This window comes from Carassius auratus, unplaced genomic scaffold (genome assembly GCF_003368295.1).
Source record: "Carassius auratus strain Wakin unplaced genomic scaffold, ASM336829v1 scaf_tig00025928, whole genome shotgun sequence".
Classification (NCBI taxonomy): Eukaryota; Metazoa; Chordata; class Actinopteri; order Cypriniformes; family Cyprinidae; genus Carassius; species Carassius auratus.
The window spans coordinates 53140-73608 of record NW_020525468.1 but is presented as its reverse complement, the minus strand read 5'-3'; the positions used below and the strand labels follow the sequence as shown (position 1 = coordinate 73608).

Sequence of the window (20469 nt, the reverse complement as noted above, 5' to 3'; positions counted from 1 at the left end):
TGTGCGTCAACACATACGTAGTGAACTCTGATTGGCTGCAAAGTAAAGCACTTAAATCAAACCCAGAGTCGTTAAGAAAACAGTTGCGACCATACTGTACAAAAAGGTTGCGACACCATAGGGACTGAGGAATGCGGAAGTATAGCAGCCAATAGTTCGAGTATTGAAGCCCATTCATTTCTTAAGCACACTTGCCGAAAAGTTAAGAAAATTACAGCAGTTATAGCAATTTAACGCATTAGTTTACCTCTAGGAATTCTGACCAGTAGTTATATTCTATAAAGAATAATTTTAAATTATAATAAATATCATTTCTAGTTAATGTTTACATTTAATCATTTAGCAGACGCTTTTATCCAAAGCGACTTACAAATGAGGACAATGGAAGCAATCAAAAACAACAAGAGAGCAATTATATACAAGTGCAATAACAAGTCTCAGTTAGCTTAAAAGCAGTACACATAGCAAGGGCTTTTAAATAATATAATAAATAAAAAGAAATAAATAAGATAGAATAGAAAAAGAATAGCGCAAGCTAGTGTTAGAGGTCTTTTTTAGGTTTTAGATAATATGCAGTTATGCTTTATTTGCAGTTTAGATAACATGAGAAACACCTTAATAATCATAACCAGATGCTAGTTGTCAGTATTTTTATGTTTTTAGCCTTTCTGCAATCTTTCTCTCCCTGTAGGAAGTTGAATGAGTTTCAGTGAAGGCTTCCCATTAAACGAATACAAGAGTTTCTCTGAATGCAGTTGGTTGCCTTGTTCTTTTTAGTAAAAAAAATAAAAAAACTTATTTTAAAGTCCGCATGAAATCAAAATTGACTTTATTTACTTTGCCAGCGTACATTGCAAGTCTTGATGTGATCAGTTCATCCGTGCAAATTAATCTGCTGAAAAAGTATCTTTAATAATCTTTAATAATTTTTAATCAAAATCTGAACATTCGCGTCAGCTCTGGAATGGATGACGTCAGTTTGACGCCTTGAGCAGAATATCCTTAAAAACACCCCTTCAATCGTAATGTTGCTATGATTAAGAGACAGAAGGGGAGGAGCGCAAAAATAAATCCATGCCCTCTATTCAATATTCAGTTGAAAATGGAAATATGGCACTACACTGAAATAAAGTTTGCAGCAACTTCCAGTTCACGCAGACTTAAATTTTTTAATTGGGTTAAATTCTGTATTTGCTGGCCTTCTTTAACACTCACTAATATTGACTTCTTACATAAATGTAAAATAAAAATATATAAAATAATAATGGGATGCAAGTAATCTTTTTTAAAATTCAACATAAAAAAGCAAAACCTATAAAAATTAAGCGTTTGATAATGTCTTAAAATACACTGCAAAAAATAAAATAAGCTATCATGGCTTGTAAAACACTTTACAGCAACTACAGAAGAGCTAAATATATGTAGGCTATATTTAATAAACGGCCATATGCATCTAGTGATTAAACCTTGGCATTACATTTTCTCTATTTTAACCCTAAATATTACGTTAATTGCTATATTAATAATACGCATACTTAAAAAAGTATTAACGGTGTCTCTTCATCTCTCCCAGAAAAAACGCGATTGTAAAAAAACTAGTCAGTGTAGTGATCAATACACAATCAATGCACATGATGTGTTAAACATTAGAAATGGCTACAAATATAGTAAAACTGCAGTCTACATAAACCCATTAGGGAATAAAAAGATAAACAAAATAAAAGATTAAGTCCATTAACGATTTTTTATAGTAAAATATACTTTGTTACACTCAGTATTATAGTATTTCTTTGTATGTATAAAATGAGGAAAGCAGAGGGCGTGGTTTGTTTTTCTACCGCGAACAGATTGAATGTAGTAAAGTAGGCGTTTCATTCAGAACGCACTGGTCAACGTTCACGGGCGCACACACACACACACAGTAATTTAAACTACATTTTTATTAAAAAGTATACAGAGACTTATAAAACACAAAAAAGATATTAAAAATCCCATGTCATGACCACTTCACTAATCCTTCATTATTAATCAAACTACTCTGTAGATCGTGGAGAACCAAACTCCATGGCCACAGTTGATGTGGGCAGAGTCCAGCATCCAAGGTCACCTGGGGAAGAAGGAAGAAAAGAACAGATTAGTCATGCAACAACAAAAAAAAAAAAAAAAAAAAAAAAAAAAAAAAAAAAAAAAAAGAAAAAAAAATTCCTTTAAATGGCAAATCAAGACAAGGTCCTAATAAGCCGCGGTGTAACAAACCTAACTTCAATCGCACCCCGTTCATGTAAAGTCCTCTTGACTTATGGATGAAGACCACTTAAAAGACAACTTAAGGAATAAATATAATCTATTTATTAAAAATTGCAATACTTGACCAACACGTAGTGAAGACAGGTTGATTACATACCTAGATCGCAGGATGATATCCTAATGAGATATTTCAGTCCTATCACAATCGAACCCAGGTACTGAAACAGGTTCCCTGGTACAAACAACTGCTACTAGCTATTTTGAAGTACTGGAATAACTGAAAGAAACACCTATATGTGGGGAATCAAAAGTAAATAAACCATGAACACTGATAAAGATATGCTTATATACCACTGAATATGGGGAATTGTTAATAATGCAACTACATGTGTAAGGCTTTTATTATTATCTCAGATGTAATGGGAAACCACGTAGTTAATGTCTATCAGCCAAAAACGCCGTCTGAAAGGATAATTAAGCTGTGAAACTTTTATTTTAAAAAAGTAACAATACAATTGCATATCAATGTTAAACAATACTGGATTGATCTGATGACATAATATACAATACACAAGAGAATGTTGAAGTAATTGATGCTCATACAGCGTTGAATTGAACTCGATGAGTGGGGCTGGGTTTGTTTACAAAAGAGAAATGACGTAGCTTTATCTATCCCATCATGATAAACTAGTTTGGAAAAAACTCGTGCTGGGGTTAATACAGACGAACACAAAACTCCAGAACTGCATGCGTTAATCCCCCATGACAATTGCTAGGCAACAGTTTATATAGAAAACAGGTCTACTGAGAATGCATGTTGACAACAAATCGCCATTGTTGAACAAAACTGAATTTTAAAACAAATAGGTTACGAAAAATTCGCATCTTAAAAAAAAAAAAAAAAAAAAAAAAAAAAAAAAGGAAAAAGAAAAGAAAACAACCAGGGCCAAACGTTGCTGCATGGACTAAAACGTGGAAAATAAAGTGATATCCAATATATTTTATATACAGAACACGTCCTAAAACTAAAGCTGGTCGAGCAAGTCAGGTTTCTGGGAAGAGATCTTCTTCCTACCTGTGAAGAATTGAGGTCTTTAAGGTATGCTTTTCACAGTGTCCGCCATCTCTTGCATGGCCGGGTGAATGAGCCACACGTGGGAAACCGAGAGAATACTAGGGGGACAGCTTTCCGAGTCTTTCCCAACCCGCTTAGTAGCCTCCGTAGCCACCCCTGCCGTAACCAGCCCCGCCGCCACGGGAGTAAAGGGGCTCCGCTTCTGCCGGCCGTACGTGTTTCCACTCTTCATGGGCCCGTAGCCGGAGGACTGCTGGCCGTATCCGCTGCCAAAGTCACTGTAACCGTTACCACCTCCATAGCCTCCCATCTGTTCGCCGTAGCCTCCTCCCTAACCGCCCCCGTATCCTCCACCATAGCCTCCGCTTCCATAGCCACCACCGGCCGTAGCCTCCATCACTGCCGCCGTAGCCTCCGCCATAGCCCACCGCCGTAGCCTCCTCTCCCGCCACCGAAGCCATTTTGGATTCCGCCCCCATACCTCTTCCTCCTCCTCTCCCCCCTGCCGCCCCGAGCTCCGCCGGCGGCCTGGATCTCTTGTTTCGTGAGTGCTTTCTTCACCTCCACTTTGTGTCCGTTGATCATGTGGAACTTGAGCACGACGGCTTTGTCGGCCGAGTCGTTATCTTCGAAGTGGACGAAGCCGAAGCCACGCTTCTTGCCGGTGTCTTTGTCTGTGATAACCTCGATTTCTCGATCATACCGAACTGAGAGAAATAATCGGTGAGGGTTTGCTCCTCGATGTCTTCTTTTAGCCCCCCCACGAATATCTTCTTGACTTTGGCGAGAGCTTCGGGCTTCCCGGCGTCTTCCCGAGCCACGGCTCTCTTCAGCTCTACGGTTTTACCGTCTACCACATGTGGCCTGGCGGCCATTGCTGCATCAGCCTCTTCTGCGGAGGGAGTAGGTTACGAAGCCGAAACAACGAGACCGGCTGAAGTTGATCGTTTTGGACAACCACGCAGTCCGTCAGTGACCCGTATTGTTCAAAAATGAGCACGGAGGCCATCGTTAGTTGTTTGGACGTTCAAGCCGCCAACGAAAAGTTTGCAAAGCTGCTCCATTCCTGACATACCGTGCTGGACCGCCGTAAAGACTCAACTGTTGAGAAAAGGCCTTTTTTTAAAACGACTGTCGTCATGACGCAATGATCTCTACTGGCAGTAAGACACGCCCCATCCGATGGAAAAAAAAGGCGGGCTCTTGGGACTTTGTGTGTCAAAAATTCATATGTCAATTGAATTTAGATTTCTAAACCTGTAAAAATTAAATGTTTAATGTTAAAATTATTTCAAAATAAACTTTTAAATATTATTATTTGTCTATGTCTTCTATAAAACCAGCTTTTAGTATGCAGCAAGCTGTGTAAATTATTTTGACCATGTGTTATAGTCTCTTCACATAATGCTAACCACGGACATTTGTAAAAGCCCAAATTATTTTTTGAAGGGCCCCATGTTTAGAAAATGGCACATTCAACAACACTGACCTCTGAGAAAACAAATACAGATATCTGTCACTAGAGGTTCGGATGCATCAAAAAAAATGTGACAGGGATTTACTATGCATTTACATTTGACATTTCCTGGAGCATTTGTCGAACTCTTATTGACATTTTGCCCCAAGACCTGGTTGATTTCTAGCACTGACTAAATGTCATTTAAATATATAGTAGTCAGTGATGGCAACTTTATTTGTCTAAGAAAATGATGTTTTATTGATTATACGTAGTAACATAAATAGTTAAACAAACCAAATCTGAATTTATTTCTTGTCATTTTTTATATTTTTCATGTAGGCTACAGGCCTAAATGCACACAAATACATAATATATATTATATATATATATATTCCAGTCAATGTGAAAACGCATGCAAAACTTGCTTGCAAAATAAAACAGTTTTTTCTTTTGAGGGGACAGATGCATGACCTTACCACTCAGCATGAGCAAAAGGAACTGATAGTCGAGATCTGCATAACAGATGAAGTGTCTGTAACAACACTTTACAGATATTTGGTTACACCTTAATACTGATGGGTGGAGAAAATTTCTTGTATGAGAGTGTTCTCACCTTTTAATATGCAAAACACAACCATCGTCTAAGTGTGGGATGAGAATTTCAAGCTGTTTCATATTAACTTGCATATTTTTAATTGACCTAAAGAATTTAGATATGCAATATGACTAGGTTAACTGTCTGTAGGGACACTTAAGGTACACCTATTTAATATTTTACAAATCTGCTAAGTGTTTGTGATCAGGCCGCCCGAGAGGGAGTTATACTAGGTGTACACAGGGCCATTTTCAGTGCAAACTCAGTTTATTCAGAAACTGAAAGCCAATAAATTCAGAGCTGTTGACAACCTCCCCATCCCCTTGGATGTTGATTATTGATGTGTAACTCCATCAACCCCAATACTTTCTGAAGTTTAAAACAATCTTCTTCTTTTTCTCAATGTTCTATGGTTGATGTAATTATAAATACTTCATTCCCTTACATCCTTTTTATATTTTGTAGTGTTTGGTTATAACCAGTACGAGCACAGGGTGGCACCAGAGACGGGGTGTTTTGAAGGATTGGAAGCCTCGTGTTTTCTCGCGATACGTGATTGACGACTGCTGCAGAATTCAAACTAGTCGTTTGAGAGTTCCCGAACAAGAAAGCGATTGGAAGCAGTAGATTCTTCAGATATAGCATTGCTATCGCCAACTTTTTAATCTTAAAGGTAAAAACATTTAAACATGTATTTTGTTGAGTAGTTGTCACTTAGACATTCCATTAAGAAAACCATGCTTATTATTACCAATGCCACGCGATGTTTTTGATCGAAGTTTGCACAGTTAGCTCAACTAATGTGTTTAACGCTATTATTGACCAAAACATTAGATTCTATCATATTTTACTCACCTTCATGTTATCCCAGACCTGTAAGTTATGACTTTCCTCAATAAAAAACTAAAGTAGAATCAGTGCTACTCTTTGGACTAATAAGACGCAATGAAAGTGAAGGCTGACAGATAGGGCTGGACTGGGGTTATTTTATTTAAACAAAATACATTGTATATATACACACGCGCACTGCTGCTCAAAAGTTTGGGATAGGAAGATTTGTAATGTTTTTTTTTTATTTTTTTATTTCTCTTCATGACCGTATTTATTTGATCAGAATACAGAAAAAATACAGTAATCTTGTGAATTATTATGGCAATTTCAAATAATGGTCTTCTATTTGAATATAATGTAATTATATTGTAATGTAATTCATTCCTGTGATGACAATGCTGGCATTTCATCAGCCATCCCTCAAGTCTTCAGTGTCATATGATTATTATTTTATTATTATTATTTTATTTTTGAGCCTGTGATACTTTTTTTCAAGGTTCTTTGATGAATAAAAAGTTAAAAAGAACAGCATTTAGGGATGTGTTAAATTGATTAAAAAAAAAAGACTATGAAAAAGACTAATCTTGTTATAAAGATTTTTTATTTTTTATTTACTATTTTTTTTATAAACACTGGTCTTTTTTATCTTTATTTATCAAATAATCCTGAAAAAATGTCACAGGTTCCAAAAGCATTTTAAGGATTTATAGTAAATCAGCATATTTTAATGATTTCCGATGGAGTAATGTTGATGAAAAATCAGCTTTGCCCCACAGAAATAATATATAATTAAATAGAAAACCATTATTTTTATAATGTGAAATTGTAAAATATATGATATTTTACAATGTTACCATTTTTTTTTTCTGTATTTCTGATCAAATAAATACAGCCATGATGAGCAAAAGAGACTACACAGATTAAAAGTTCTACTGATCTCAAATAGATACATATATGAGAGAAAAAGTCTACATATGCTTGTACATGGGTTAATAATCACATTTTCTCTCTCTCTCTGAATTCAGATGTCGATCTAGAGGATGAGATTAAAGTGTTGCGGCTGAAGGTGCAGAAGGAGAAGAGACTCTTCAGAGGGCTGGACAGTATGGACTTCAACTCTTGGATGACAAAATGGATCTGCACAACAAATTGGAGGAACAACAAATCGAGATGTCCAATGTCATTGAGGTACCGATCCAGCACTGGTTTTCAGCGTTTGATCTCCACAGTATGATGACTGACAGTCCAGTCAATCAGTGTATGATTCCTTAAATATGCAAAATTCTCCAAAAACAGGTCCTGAACAAGAGAAATACAAAGGGATGTTGAGCTAAAGGCCCGCATGCTGGAGAGCCTGCGATCAGAATTTGATCTCGTCAGAAACCGACAGAAACATAAAATGGAGCAGCAACCAAACTCTGCTGGAGAGGAGCCATGCTCTTGAGCTCAGCGATTAAAGAATAAGGTCAGCTTATATGCCACTTTCCTGTTCAGAAATTTTATGTTTAGTTTTCAGTATAAAGCAGGAGTTGCCAGAGAATACATTCATTCTTCCATGTTTTATCAGTTATCAGGTATATATCATTTTTTTTAATGTTCAAATAATTTCTAACAATTGGAAATGAGTGTTTGGGAAACCTATTAGAAAACAATTTACATTTTTGCATTTGGTGATACCACTAGTAGCTAAACTTGGGTTGCAGCATAATCTTATTTTCCTGAAAAAATGTTATCTCATCTCATCTGTGGTGCTGATTAAATGTTCTTTGCAGTTGGAAAAAAACGAAGACAAATTTAGAGGAGGCTCAAACTTGCTGAGAAGCAGATGAGACACAAGGTGGACCAGCAGTCTGAAGCACTGAACAGCAGAACTGAAGAACTTCGTGTCCTCACAGAACGTGCACATGAAACAATGTCCTCCGAGATCCTTGAGCTGCAAATGCAGAAGATGGATATGGAATCAGCAATGGTAGAGTACTTTCCAGTTTTTATTTTGAATGGAAGAAAGTGGTTTCAAAGAAATAATGAATGTCAGTGTGAAGGGCTGGGAAATATAGGCAAAAATATTCTCACAATCATATCGATATTTATCACAAAATTGATTTACCATTAATGGGGAAAGGAGAAGAAAATGCTATTGCTATGATAATTTATCCACAATTTAACTCCACATAGCTTCTTTTATTTTAGGGCCCCATGACATTTTTTTTATTTTCATCTAAATTTCGTTTTCCATTCTATTTTTCCTGGATTCTGTTTTAAGGTTCAATACAAAATGTATCTTCAAAATTTTTTTTAATTATGAATTAATGCATCTTTAAACAGTTTACCATAATCAATCTTTTAAAATGTAATGAAAACAATTTACAATAAAATATTTAGTTTTATGTTTACAAAAGTAATTGAATGAATAACTGTAATTTTTTTTTTTTTTACCTAGGTTATATAATATTATTTAAAAATATTATCATTATTAATATTTTTCTCAAATTAAATTGTGAAAAGCTTGTGAATTGACGCTTCGCATCAGTTAATCCATGTTGAGTAAAAATGTCTAGAGCTTGTCATTGGTATTGACTTAAATTTTATTGTGACTGAATATGATAACGTTTTATCGCCCAGTGCTGTCAGTGTGCCCTTGGTGCTGAAGAGTGACCTTGTCTTGCAGGCGACTTTGGAGCAGGAGCTTCAGGAGGCACGATACAAAGAAGAGCAACTACATTTGGGCAACACCACCCTCCAGAGACAACTAGAGAGACTAACGGAGGAGAAGGAAGAGCGGGAGAGAGAGGCAGTGTCCTGCTACAATGCTTTGGAGGCATGTCTATAAGCATTTTCAAGTAAACATGTTTATGAAACAAAATATGAAACAAAAGTCTCTTATGCTCACCAAGGCTACATTAATTTGATTTAAAAAAATACAGTAAAAAGTAATATTGTAAAATATTGTAACAACTGAAATAACTGTTTTGTATTTTAATATATTTTTAAAATGTAGTTTATTCCTGTGACAGCAAAGTTTTCAGCTGCCATTATTTCAGTCTTCAGTGTCACGTTGTTTTTCATAACAATTTTAGATACATTTTGGTCAATTTAATGCATTTGTGCAGAATATAATTATTAATTTCTCTAAACATTTTTTGAATGGTATTGTATATTGAAAATTATGTCTTGCAGTGATAAGTAGAAACGCATGGAATTCTGGGCACGAATTTGTCAAGCCTCTGAGAATCACTCTCAAGATCCCTGCTAAGAATTAGCCTTGCGTAGCAATGTATGGCATTTGGCATTTGACAGACATGTTAAACAACCAATCACAGTTCGTTTCATTTCAGGGTCACGCTTCGGGGCGTGGAAATGTTCTCACAATAACAGACCGGTGTGTAAAACTCTCGGATGTATTTTGCGTGCAATATGCATAAGACGTTCAGCCAAAGATCTGTGGGGGTGAAGTCAGAGGCTGAGACTAGCTAAGAATCAAATTAAGTGTAAAAAAAAAAAATTGGCTCAAAGCTGCTCTTAAAAGTTAGTTATCAAGCTTCTCAGTCATGATTTAAGGCAAAGTTTTGGACTAAATCTTAAGTGTCTGTCTTCGAGCTGATTCACAACACTTCGCTGTGCCACAAATTAGATTTGGATGACGAAATATGCATGGACCAATCACTGAATAGATTTCCTTATTTAATAATATTCTCAGATAAATTCGCTTTAAATGGTTAAACTCCTAATGGGAGTTACATTCAACACTCATTTGAAAATAAAGAATTTTGAAGAGAATACATTATGGTAAGGAAACAATCGTCATCACAACCTTCAATTTTGGTTAAAAAATGAAAATTAGGCCATAATTTACTCACCCTTAAGTCATCCTAGGTGTATATGACTTTCTTCTTTCAGACAAATTCAGTCGGAGTTATATAAAAATTTTCTTGATCTTTCAAGCTGTTTAATGCCACTCAGCGGGTGTTGCAGTTCATCAGTCCAAAAGAAGTCAAATAGAAAGTATCTCACACGGCTCCGGGGGATTAACAAATGCCTCCTGTAGTGAATTGATGTGTTTTTGTTAATTTTGTAATCGATGCAATTCATCACAAGCATCTGAGTGCTAAACTAAGTTCTCATTTACACAGGAGTTACAAAAACAGTCGGTTATGTCAGTGAAGGTAAACAGCTGGGAAAGAAATCCTATGTTTATATTAGATCTTTGTGGCAGGCAGCAATATACAGTAAATAAATCAATGAATCCTCTGCTCTCTTGTCTCCTCTGAGGCTGGGACTCCAAACAGTGTTCTGTGCTTGTCTGTGCAGCTAAAGTCAGAATGATTAGGATGTCTAGCTTAAACTTTCACCATGGCATTAGAACTGGTACACCGTTGTCACTTGTGAAATCAGAATGACGGTGCCATGGGTGCAAACTTACAGATTAAGTTGCGGTAATATTATTATGAGACGCTTGCAGAAAAAGGCTTACCAAAACAAAGTTACTGGGTTAAGCTTTTTCACATTTCATTGGTTGGTAGATGCACCGGGGACCTCATATAGCACTTAAAACCTGGAAGTGAGATTTTCGTGACGTCATCACCTTTAACATTTCTTATTCTGCTGTATGTAGAAAGCTTGTGAAGCCAACCAAGACCTTCAAATCCAGCTGGAACAGGTGTTGCAGCAGGCACAAGATCCAAACAGCAAAGGCAATTCTTTATTTTCTGAGGTACAGCATTAAGCATAATTTCTACTACTTGGCTATTTATGTCTGCCAAGAGTTTTCATTGTAACTAAAGCTTTATTTCAAGAGCAACTGAATAACGTTTTATAATACCAATGCAATACCTTTTTTTTTTAATAACTATAAACTTTTTTAATATTGGAAAGCTACTCAAATATTTCCACGGTAGTGCTTCATAATAAAACTGTATTTACTAAATGTTTTGAGAGGTTACACTTAAATTGCTTTTTTTGCCATGACACAAAATATTTGGATTTGCACAGGTAGAGGACAAGAGAGCAGAGATGGAGCGGCAGCTGAAAAGCATGAAACGACAGCATGAGTCTCTACAAAAGCAGCATGCTCTCACCAAGTAAAAAAATAATAATTACACATTATCGTTTTCCTTGTGTGTGCTGTTTTAGATGCAGATAGCCACCCTTATGCAGCTCCAGGGCAACAGGGCTGACCCAGCACAGCTTGAGCGACTGCAATTCATGCTATCTGACAAAAACAATGAGATAGAAAGCTTGATGATGAAAGTAAGAGAGCTGGAGAAAGCGAAGGTGAGCTTAGCATATCACAGAGATGAAACATTTTACAGTTTGAGAAATTAATACTATTAACTAATGCTAATGTGACTAAAACAAAGTCAAGCTTGAAGAACTAAAGATGAAATATACACCTAATGGTAATTTTTTTCCTCCATCTCTGAACCTTAGTTTTCTACATAAACCTGTTTATTGTGTAGAGTGCAACAGTCAGTTCTGGAAGAAAAAAGCCCTTTTTCCAGAGAAAAATAGATTTTAACAATAACCTTTTAAATCTAAGTCTAAGACTGACTTTCTGTGATCTATTAGGATGTTAATCATTGGTATGATTCTGCAAAGAACTCTCCACCAATTTACAATCACGACAAGCAAATTACTAAAATAAAACTAGTAGCACTCATTTCCATGAAGCATGAAACATTGCAAAAGTGGTAGTCAGTTAGCCTGTGCTGTCAAACTATATATACATATATATGTGTATATATATATATATATATATATATATATATATATATATATATATATATATATATATACACACACACACTTTTATTCCTCATTAAAAATGTTTATTACACGTGCTTGTTCTTTTGTCTGTAATTTTCTATTATTTTTTCACTTCAAATCAAAGGTTTTAATGTGATTAGCTCAGCTGATATGGTTAGCAGCTTTGTGTCCTATAACTCCTTAAAACTTTGCATGGGAAAAATACAAATATTAGTACTTTGTGTATGTACTTTTTACAAATATGGGCAAAATACTTTGGAACCAAGGCCACTGAAAAAGTGGGCAGGTACTATTGCACTCTATTGGATACTTGCTGTAATTCATCTTTGCGCTGCTATTATTTAATAAATATACCATTGTTATGTATACAGAGGTGAACAAAGCACAAGTACAGAAACGCCGGCGGGAGAAGTTTCCCGTAGCTGTTCCAGAGGAAGAATCAGCACCTAGCAAAGAGAAAATTGCAACCATGGACACTAGTGAAAATACTAGAGAAAAACCCCTTAGTCATCCCATTAAGAAGCTGGTTGTGATCCCCCTGCAGTCTGCATAACCCACATAACTCAACCCTGTCATGTCCCGTGAAAACAAGTCTGTCCGAATCTCTGAGGATCCCCCAGTCTGCATTCCTGATGCGCCCAGGTCAGTGCCAACCTCTGCATGCCAGCCCTTCTCCTTTCTGCTGCGCTGTGTCAACTTTACAGTCTTTGTCATCTTCCTTTTCCTGGGTTTTAGGAGGACACTCACTCCTAAACCCTATTGCACTTCAACTGTCAGACCTTTTTGACAGTGACATTAAAATGTTAATTTTTAAAGAATCAATCCTTGTGGCAGTAGTAATAATGGTTACATTAACTTGCAATAATTAAAATGTTACATTTTATAGAAACACTCCTGTGACAGTAGCAATAATGGTAGTTAAAATTAACTAAATGTTGTTTATGACATTTACATTTTAGCACTAAAGTTCTGTATTTTGATCCACCACAAACTGAATAATTTGCCTGTAGGTCTCCTGTAAGTGACTCCAATAGCAAGAATGAGGATCAAACTCATCAAAGCATTGACAAGGAGGAGAACTGGAGAACTGAAAGGAAGAGGAAAAAGTACCAACAACCCACTCATGTTAACTCAGAAAAAAACTATGGCGAACGAGTGTGCTTAACAGTAGTTCGGCTATTGTAAAATGTGAATCCTTTATCAATATTTGTAATATTTGAAAGAAAAAAAAGATAGTGTATGCATTTTACAGGTGTATAATTTACATCATTGTTTGATTTGTGGCTTGTCCTGTCTATGCACCTGGTTTGTAAAACAGTTTACCTTTATACATGTATTCATAACGTCTATAATATAATTAATTATTTTCGACTGTTAAAAAAAAAGTAAATTAATGCAGCCTGATAAGTAATTAATTAACCACTGGTACCTATTCTATGTTTTATAGTGGTCTACAAACAAACAAAAAGAACCAGATATAGTCTTCAGTTTTTGTCTTTCACTGTAAGAGACTGATTGATTTATAGTACATAAGCCATTTGTGCAAAATGGTTAGTTTATATAACCATTAAGATTTTATCTGTATGATTTTCTCATTGTTGATTTTTTTTTTCTTAATTTGTCTATGAACAGAAAAAAAGTATTTTTATTGTTGTTTGTGTAATCCACATATACACAATTAAGAAGTTTACATTACATTTATAGCTGTCCTATTTTAAAAAATATATTTAAAAAATGAATGACTCTTTATTTCTGATTAAAAAATGGGTAGGTTTAATTTGCCTTTGATTTCGTCATGAAAAGTTACGTCTTCCTTTAGCCAATCACCGCGAGCAGAAAGAATGACGTAGTCCGAAAACATACACTTGCATTTGTCTGATTGGTTCACGTATTCCGTCCATATGGACCGCGGAAATGCACGTGCTGGTTTCTAGTTGTTTCTTTTCGTATAGTGCAGTCGTTAAACTCGACATGTAAACAACTTAAATAACAAATAAACGGGCTAATCCAGGATGAATTAATTTAGCAACCGTGTATCGTAAAAGTTTGGGAATGGATTTTAGTTTCGGCTGGATGACGTGTGATTGTTTATCATATTGTTTTTCATAATTTATCTGCGCGCATATTGTGATTTCTAAATCCAAGATAATGATGCCCATACATATTCAAAAGAAGTGGCGACTTGGACTGTCAATCGCTCTCTGGCTTGTCGGTCTTCATCTCATATGTGCCCACAATGACAAGGTGAGATCTGCTGCTGCCGTGCATCTTAGTATTTTTTTTTATTGTATACTTTAATAACTATTATATTTGGCTACGCAGTCACCAACAGCCCTATCTATCAAAGAGGGCTCTGATGATCACAGCAAGGGTGAAGAGACACTGTTAGAGGATGAGGATTCTGAAGATCTGGAGGTGTTTAGACCTACAGACAAGTGGCAAACTTTCAAACCAGGTTTGTTTATTCCCATGCTGATTGACATATGTGTCCTTGCATGAATAGATGATTAACAGATCAATTCCTTGTTATCTGTAATTCAATTTAGGTCAAGCAGTTCCAGCAGGCTCTCATGTCAGATTGAATCTTCAGACTGGCCAAAGAGAGGTCAAGATGGGAGAGGCGGAAGGTCTCAAATACTGGAGAGATGGAAATAGGTATATTGTTTAGAAGAATGTAGTAGGCTATTCTAAAATAAACGCATTTATTATATAGCTAGTTATGATTAATTTTTCCTCTGTGGAGCAGGCAAGGGATGATGAACACACACAACCCCTCATTTACAGCTAAGGAGTTAAAAGAGGCTTTGAAAAAGTTTAAAGAAGGAATGGATGATCCTGTGGAAACAAAACAAGTATGTTTATTTCAGTTATTCTCTAACCATTTTCCTTTTTTGTCTATTTATTATTTTTATTATTTTATTTAATCAAGATGTATGATTATAGGACAAAGATGCAGTGAGGGCCCAATTTCGCCCCATCGAAGAATTGAAAAAAGACATGGAGGCACTCGACATGCTTATGGAGACCGATGTCCAAGCTATGAGAAGGCTTTTAAACCAATTTAATAATACTAACAGCACAACTGAGGAAAAAGTCACTGCTCTCCTTGAATTGGAGTACCTTGTGCATCAGGTCAAGCCTCAGCTACGACTATGAAGCATAATGTCTTATACGTTTCACTGCATCTCAAAGTCACTGAATTCCATTTTATTTTATCTTTTCTGATAGGTAGATAATGGGCAGAATTTGGTGTCCATGGGAGGAATGCAACTGGTTATACATGCTTTAAACAGTACAGACATTCATCTCCAGATGAGTGCTGCGTTTGTTCTTGGATCTGCTGTTTCAAGGTAAGTGGTATTTTCTTAATCAAAACTGCTACTTACACGTGATTTAAATTTGCTATTGAGTACAAGTCAGTGGACCTTTTTTGCCTGTGAAATTTAGCGAAATGTGAGTGCACCTTTACATTGACGTCGCAATCTATTGTCATCTACATTTTTCTAGTAATCCATCAGTGCAAGTTGAGGCAATAGAAGGTGGCGCTTTACAGAAACTGTTGACATTGCTTGCAACTCCGCGACCAACAATGGTAAAGAAAAAGGTATGACCAACCAGAAACCATGGGCATTATGCTGGTAATGTATAGTAAATTAAATTGTCGTTATCATATATTAATGTAGACGAATGCATAATTAACTATGACATTCTGATTTATTACAGGTGTTATTTGCTGTGGCCTCATTGCTGCGTCACTTCCCATTTGCACAAAGTCACTTTTTGAAGCTTGGTGGTGTGCAGGTGCTTAGCGAACTGTTTCAAACACCAGGGGCAGAATCCCTGCGTGTGAGAATCATCACAGTTCTCTATGATATGATCATTGAAAAGGTTAATATTAGTTTACAAATTTATACTTTGCTACACTACCATTCAAAAGTTTGTAGTCAGTATGTTTTGTTTTTAAAAGAAGCAATGATGCATAAAAGTGATCAACAATGATAGTAAAGACATTTATAATGTTACAAAAGATTTTGAACTTTGAACATTGGCAATAATAAGAAGAAATGTTTCTGGAGCACAAAATCAGCTTATGAGGATGATTTCTGAAGGATCGCATTATGCTGAAGACTGGAGTAATGGCTGCTGAAAATTCAGCTTTGTCATCAATAAAGAAATTCTATATTAAGACAGAAAACAGTAATTTTATGTAACAGTAATTTTTTTTATTATTGTGATATTTAACAGTATTTTTGATCACACAAATGCAGCCTTAGTAAGCATACGAGAAAAGAAACATTAACAAATATTACCAACCCCAATCTTTTAAAAGGTAAAACATGTTTGAAATGCAAGTCCATTTTTAATTTCACAATTCATACCGTATATAAATAACTCATTAAAAGACACTTGTACTCTGTGTTGTAGGAGTTGATATCACAGGTGGGAATGGACCTTACTTCAGATTCCTCTCACCAGGAACGTTTGCGGCAGTATGCTGAAGTTTCCCTGCTGCCTGTGTTGGTGGAGCAGGGGTGGTGCAGCCTAGTGCCTGAGCTTTTAGCATCACCTGAGCATGACTGCAGAGAGAAGGCTCTGCGCACGCTGCTTGCCATGATGGCCCAATGTCAGACTCAATATAAACAGAATCCCGCATTGACAGCCTCTCTTAGTGAACTGCAAAAACAGTACCAAGAACTGGTGCTCACAGAGCAGGACCTAGGGGAACAGGACGGTTACTTTGGGGAGATCCTGGCACTTGTGGACTCTATGGTGATAAAAATGCAACTGGTATAATTTGGAACCGTTGCTGCTTTTTTGGAACACAATGAACAAATAAAATAATTGAGTTCTGAATGATTGATTTGTCTGGTTGCTCCATTAAGAATGTGGCATGCCATTTAGTTTCTTCACTCTGCTATTAACAATCAAAAAGCCAAGCTATAAATGTCTATAATTTTAAAATTGAATCAGGAACATTAAATCCAAATTAATATCAGAATTTTACAGCTGCAGTGCTAGAATGTTTTCTTTAGAAGTGTTCTCTTTATTTCATATTTATCAGGTTTTATTTACTTTAAATCAGCTTTTAAACATTCTAATTGTGATCGGATGATTATAGTATAACGACAGTTGTATCATTCCAATATTTACTTTATGTCTGTCAAAAATGTCCAAATTAATTTCATTTCAGAAAACAAAAACCGTTAAATCATAGAAAATATTTGCAAGTCTGTGTATGTTTAAATTGCATTTTTAATGGATTTTTGAATGATGCAAGCAAAAAAAATTCAATAACGCATTCACCCACATAATAAAATATTTTAAGTATCTTTAGGTTTCTTAAGTTTCAGGAAAAGTATGCTCACATGCTACAAAATTCTGCTTTTGTCCTTTTCAGGACAGAGCCATAATTTTTATGTAGCATAAAGAAGAAAGAACATTTAGATTTTGAATGTGGTTTATTTGAAATTCTTTTTTTATTCATGTATTAATAAAATAGAGCTCTTAAATGCTTCAGTTGCATGTGATTACATGTAGGCAAAGCAATATCTGATAAGGTTCCAATAGAATATGTCTTCATATTATACTGATTAATGTATGATAGGAAATCATGCTGGTTGTTGCAGTAGTATCTATATGAAAAGCCATTGTGGATACTATAGATGTAACAGCAGTGAGTTCAGGAAGTCTCACACTTTCCTACATGCTTCAGGCTGACATTCTTGCCACGAATCCTAAACAGAGAAGACGTGTTAAAAAGAGGCATAAGTTCTGTTTGAACTGCTGTCAAGAATGTTTACTATGTCTTGTGCTTTTTTATAGTAGATAATTTGTCCTCATAATGAAAACTGGGCTGTTTACTAAACCTTGGGAGGTTTGTTATTGATTCAAAGCTGACATCTGGGCTTAGCCTGAGATTTCTCACATCTGTTGCCCCAGCCCTTCTCAAAATGTTGAATTTACATAGCACAAATGTTCAGTTCACGTACTTGTTCTCCCAGTGTAGCATGCACTCATTGGAGTATGTGACGCCATCATCTCCACACACTGGATTGTACTCACGAGTACATCCAAAATCAGGAACATTGTTGTCCTATTATGTCAGAGAGATTCCCAAGATCAAACCAAATATATAATGACACTTTACCACCATCTTACTTTATTATACACTACTGTTCAAAGGTTTGGGGTCAGTAAGATTTATTTTTTAAGATATTAATGATTTTAAGCGAGGACATTTTAAATTGAGCAAACGTGACAGTAAAACAGTTATGTAACAAAAAAATTATATTTCAAATAAATGGTAAATATATATATATATATATTCATTGAAGAATCCTGAAAACATTGCATTAAGGTTTCCACAAAAATATTACACAGCATGACTGTTTTAACACTAATAAAAAAAATAATAAACATTTCTTGAGCACAACATCTGCATATTAGAATTATTTCTGACTGATCATCTTACACTGGAGTAATGGTAATATTAATGTTTTTACTGTATTTTTGATCAAATAAATGCAACCTTGGTGAGCACAAGAGACTTATTTCAAAGACATTCAAAATTTAAAATAGTTACTGCAATCCGGTAACTTTAAAAAAAAAAAAAAAGTTCCTTTAACTTACCTCACTCTGTTGTGCCTCTGCCACTGTGGAAACAGTATTGACAAAATTATATTCGAAAAAATAAAGAAAGAAAGGCACTAATGTTGCCTGCTAAAATTCCAGACAAGTCTTAAAAAAAACCCGGTTAAGTAAGTTTTGTACTTTCTTTTCAACCTATTTTATATCATTTACGCGTTTACGCTTCTCTTTTTTTCCCTTTTTTATGATATTTATAAAAAATTAAAAAAAAATCACATTTAAGTAATTTCAACATTCTTTTATGTTCTTGAGTGTATTTGCATGGATTAAAGGGATATATGTTCCTACAATTCTTCAGAATAGGTTCTGGTCAGAGGGTCAGGCTGGATAAAGGAGATGTAACCTTATAACAACAATTCAACTTATCGAATCTGGGTTGTTTCTCTCCGTATTTTCTCTTTCTCTGAAAACAGTGAAAAGTCTGACCAACTTAACAGTATCTCAGTTCTCAATAAGTGTCACATGATGTACTGTATTTTAATCAACAATAGTAGTCTGGCTAGTGTGTATCTGTATTTGGTTTTAATTAAGATTATTATTACACAATATTCACATTTCATTATATTTATGTACCATAAAATGCCAATTTTGATACTTACCAGAGAGGTAAATGAGAACAGAAACGCAGATCAGAATAGCCAACTTCATGGTCAGTCGTCATGTGAGCTGAGAGTGGGGAAACTCAGCAGGTGTATCTTTGTATCCAGGGATCTATAGTTTATATAGCTTTTGAAATCAACCAACACTCCTCCCTCCCTCTCATTGTTTTTGCCTACCCAGAAAGTACCTGACTGATGACATTCATGCAGTGGTCCACAAAAAATGACTAAGGGCAGTTGGGACTAAGGTCATTAGTTTGTGGTTTTTAGATTAGAGACGACTTTGTCAATAAAGTGACTCAAAAAGAAACTGCTTCTGTTTCTTACTATTTATACTGGCTTTTTATTAAACGGAAATAGCAATAGAAAGCTGTTGCATAAAGAATAAAGTACCTCTTGTCCATAAATAAAGATGTCATTTTAACAGGTCTTTTATTAAGTGCAAAATGTTTGTTGCAGAATATGATGTCTCATTACCTGGGATTGTTTTTAGTCAGTAAATGCCTTGTTGGGCTCATAGACTGTATAAAAGCACTGATCATTGCTAATTTGCTTATTATTTTTAGTTGTTAAACCAGTCCTGCAAAAGCACCCCTAACACCTCACATTTTGTATGTCTCCCTATATATGACATTTCAGGTTTTGCAGTCTCTAATATTGTGATAGAAACTGGGAGACACAGAAACTGTGCAGTGCTGGAGGGTGCTCGCAGGACCGCTTTGAAAACCACTGCTTTGTTGATTAATTAATCCCTCCATATACTGATAGCCTCCTATCAGTTTGGGATGTTTTTGTTGTTTTTATAGGAAGTCATGATCATTAAATCTTATGTTGTCCACCTTCCATCAAGAGATTATCGAATAATTATGAGTAGTCAAAAGGAACTAAAACTATAATTAAGAGGGACGCGTGCAATATCATGAATGAGGGAAACCTTTAAAGGGATAGTTCCTCCAAAATCATTTACTCACCCTGATGTTGTCTTTTTTTGAAGACATGGCAGAATTTTAATGCAATATTTTGTTCCATACAGATAAAATGTAATTCTGTTTTAAAATCATGTGTGTTCTGGAAGAAAAACATCATCCTGGGGAGCACATGATGATTAAGTTTACTTTTCTGCTGAACTTTTATGTCTCACTAGGTGGCATCAGTGAACCATGGAGCTCAGGACGCGCGTTACCGTGCACAATCATCGCGAGAACATATCAAGTCTGTGGAGTGATACAAATATAAAGGAAATGCTGTGAGA

General features: G+C 35.6%; 3 protein-coding genes and 1 pseudogene across 5 annotated transcripts; 2 read left to right on the top strand and 2 right to left on the bottom strand.

The window, feature by feature from the left end:
• Positions 1-3456: 3456 nt before the first annotated feature.
• On the bottom strand, positions 3457-4461 carry LOC113078525 (heterogeneous nuclear ribonucleoprotein A0-like; annotated as a pseudogene).
• A 3564-nt stretch (positions 4462-8025) lies between these two features.
• Positions 8026-13677, top strand: LOC113078523 (protein Spindly-like). 3 transcript variants are annotated; one of them, XM_026250822.1, is made up of 6 exons: positions 8026-8176; positions 8876-9025; positions 10820-10918; positions 11197-11285; positions 12342-12612; positions 12981-13677. In XM_026250822.1, exons 1-5 carry the CDS (start codon positions 8033-8035, stop codon positions 12418-12420), a joined length of 561 nt encoding a protein of 186 aa, XP_026106607.1. In that variant the 5' UTR covers positions 8026-8032; the 3' UTR covers positions 12421-12612; positions 12981-13677. The 3 variants fall into 3 exon arrangements, with proteins under 3 accessions (XP_026106607.1, XP_026106605.1, XP_026106604.1); XM_026250820.1 differs by lacking the exon at positions 11197-11285 and adding an exon at positions 11338-11478 and having other exon boundaries at positions 8830-9025; positions 12981-13625; XM_026250819.1 differs by having other exon boundaries at positions 8830-9025; positions 12981-13625.
• Positions 13678-13869: 192 nt separating this feature from the next.
• Positions 13870-17267, top strand: LOC113078522 (nucleotide exchange factor SIL1). The gene is made up of 9 exons (XM_026250818.1): positions 13870-14214; positions 14293-14425; positions 14517-14625; positions 14717-14822; positions 14914-15102; positions 15199-15320; positions 15478-15574; positions 15694-15858; positions 16396-17267. The coding sequence occupies exons 1-9, from the start codon at positions 14119-14121 to the stop codon at positions 16762-16764; spliced, it is 1386 nt and encodes a 461-aa protein (XP_026106603.1). The 5' UTR covers positions 13870-14118; the 3' UTR covers positions 16765-17267.
• A 144-nt stretch (positions 17268-17411) lies between these two features.
• Positions 17412-19349, bottom strand: LOC113078524 (serine protease inhibitor Kazal-type 1-like). The gene is made up of 4 exons (XM_026250823.1): positions 19218-19349; positions 18601-18623; positions 17961-18064; positions 17412-17705 (listed from the first exon to the last, which is right to left on the bottom strand). The coding sequence occupies exons 1-4, from the start codon at positions 19264-19266 to the stop codon at positions 17651-17653; spliced, it is 231 nt and encodes a 76-aa protein (XP_026106608.1). The 5' UTR covers positions 19267-19349; the 3' UTR covers positions 17412-17650.
• Positions 19350-20469: the final 1120 nt, after the last annotated feature.

Excerpts from the sequence above, each read along its gene's own strand:
- LOC113078523 (XM_026250822.1), top strand. The coding sequence starts at position 8,033 with ATGAGACACAAGGTGGACCAGCAGTCTGAAGCACTGAACAGCAGAACT. Across the intron at positions 10,919-11,196 it reads GCAATTCTTTATTTTCTGAG|GTAGAGGACAAGAGAGCAGA; the intron begins GTACAGCATTAA and ends GGATTTGCACAG. Across the intron at positions 11,286-12,341 it reads AAGCAGCATGCTCTCACCAA|AGGTGAACAAAGCACAAGTA; the intron begins GTAAAAAAATAA and ends TTATGTATACAG.
- LOC113078524 (XM_026250823.1), bottom strand. The coding sequence starts at position 19,266 with ATGAAGTTGGCTATTCTGATCTGCGTTTCTGTTCTCATTTACCTCTCT. Across the intron at positions 18,624-19,217 it reads TGTTCTCATTTACCTCTCTG|TGGCAGAGGCACAACAGAGT; the intron begins GTAAGTATCAAA and ends CTGTTTCCACAG. Across the intron at positions 18,065-18,600 it reads CAGAGGCACAACAGAGTGAG|GACAACAATGTTCCTGATTT; the intron begins GTAAGTTAAAGG and ends CTGACATAATAG.
- LOC113078522 (XM_026250818.1), top strand. The coding sequence starts at position 14,119 with ATGATGCCCATACATATTCAAAAGAAGTGGCGACTTGGACTGTCAATC. Across the intron at positions 14,823-14,913 it reads ATCCTGTGGAAACAAAACAA|GACAAAGATGCAGTGAGGGC; the intron begins GTATGTTTATTT and ends GTATGATTATAG. Across the intron at positions 15,575-15,693 it reads CAACAATGGTAAAGAAAAAG|GTGTTATTTGCTGTGGCCTC; the intron begins GTATGACCAACC and ends GATTTATTACAG.